Source organism: Condylura cristata, unplaced genomic scaffold (genome assembly GCF_000260355.1).
Source record: "Condylura cristata isolate star-nosed mole 26May11 unplaced genomic scaffold, ConCri1.0 scaffold00032, whole genome shotgun sequence".
NCBI lineage: Eukaryota > Metazoa > Chordata > Mammalia > Eulipotyphla > Talpidae > Condylura > Condylura cristata.
This window is the reverse complement of record NW_004567133.1, coordinates 20,684,815-20,685,893: the sequence shown is the minus strand read 5'-3', so window position 1 is coordinate 20,685,893 and position 1,079 is coordinate 20,684,815. Positions and strand designations below refer to the sequence as shown.

Genomic DNA, 1,079 nt, shown 5'->3' with positions numbered 1-1,079 from the left:
CCTCGCTCCCGCCTCTGTCCCCGGACAGCTCCCGCCGGCCCTGCGGGTCAACCTGGGGGGGGGCCTGGGGCGCCCCCCCTGCCCGACTCTGCTGCAGCCCCAGGCAGCGCCCCGGTCGGGTCTCGGCCCTGCCCTGGCCGTCGCCCGGGCAGTGGGAGCAGGAAGTGGCCCCTGCAAGCCGGCTCTGGACAGCCCTCCCTGCCTGGGCTTCTTGGAGGCCCCTGCTGACCGGCCCTCCGGCCCCTGACAGCACGATGAAGAGCGGACACTGGCCCCGACCCCGGCCACCCAGTGCCGACAGCCCCAAGCGGGGCCAGGCGGGGCTGGGGAAACGGGGACCCGTCACCTCGCTCAGTGACCAGGCCGGGTGCGCCCTCCCCGGCCGAGGGGGCCTGGCCTTCCTCCTGCCCCCCGGCCTGGGTCCCGGGCAGAGCCCTACCCGCGCTCTCAGAGGGCCAGCTGGCCCCGGCGGCCTGTCGCGAATGTCCATAAGCGGGCAGCTACTCTGCCAGGGCCGTGAGGCCATCTGAGCTGCCCCCGCCGCCACGGCCTCTGCTGCCCACCCGCAGCCCCGCTGCAGGTAGTGGCCAGTGAGCGTAGGCCCCTGGAGGTACCCACAGGGCCCTGGCCGGTGGGGACAGACAGAGGCACCTGCCGGTGGGGACAGACAGAGCCCCAGCATGCACTGGCCTTCTGGGCATGCCTGGACACTCCAGGAGCCTAGGGCATGTGCAGGTCCCTCTGGGAGTGGCCAGTAGGGGTAGGAGTCAAGTTTGAGGGCGAGTAGCAGGGACAAGCACTGGCATCTTCGCTCAGATGGGGCTGCGGGGCGGCAGCGAGGCTGGGCCACTCTCTGGTCAATAGCTGGTGACCACCTGTCCTGGGTGGCCAGACAACAGCGGCCCGTGGTAGGAGGGGGCGGCCCTGAACGGCCTGGGGTGACCCGCTGGGAGCCTGGGCCCAGCCCGCTGGCCCCCTGGGCTGGGGCCAGGAGCATCTCGGGAAGGGGCAGGCCCGGACCCTCCCCTGGGGCGCCGGGCGAGGACGTGGCCTCTCGGCAGCTCTGCTGTCCAGGCGGG

General features: G+C 73.1%; 2 protein-coding genes across 2 annotated transcripts in view; both read left to right on the top strand.

Annotated features, from left to right (window-relative positions):
- RAB11FIP3 (RAB11 family interacting protein 3 (class II)) overlaps window positions 1-247 on the top strand; it is a gene marked incomplete at its 5' end in the record, with an annotated part of 4,417 nt that extends 4,170 nt beyond the window's left edge. The window contains one exon of the mRNA XM_012731719.1: window positions 29-247. Coding sequence (XP_012587173.1) covers window positions 29-247 — 219 coding nt within the window. The remainder of the gene's footprint in view (window positions 1-28) is intronic.
- Window positions 248-254: 7 nt separating this feature from the next.
- The window catches only part of CAPN15 (calpain 15), a 19,963-nt gene continuing 19,138 nt past the window's right edge, over window positions 255-1,079 (top strand). The window contains exon 1 of the mRNA XM_012731718.1: window positions 255-367. Coding sequence (XP_012587172.1) covers window positions 255-367 — 113 coding nt within the window. The remainder of the gene's footprint in view (window positions 368-1,079) is intronic.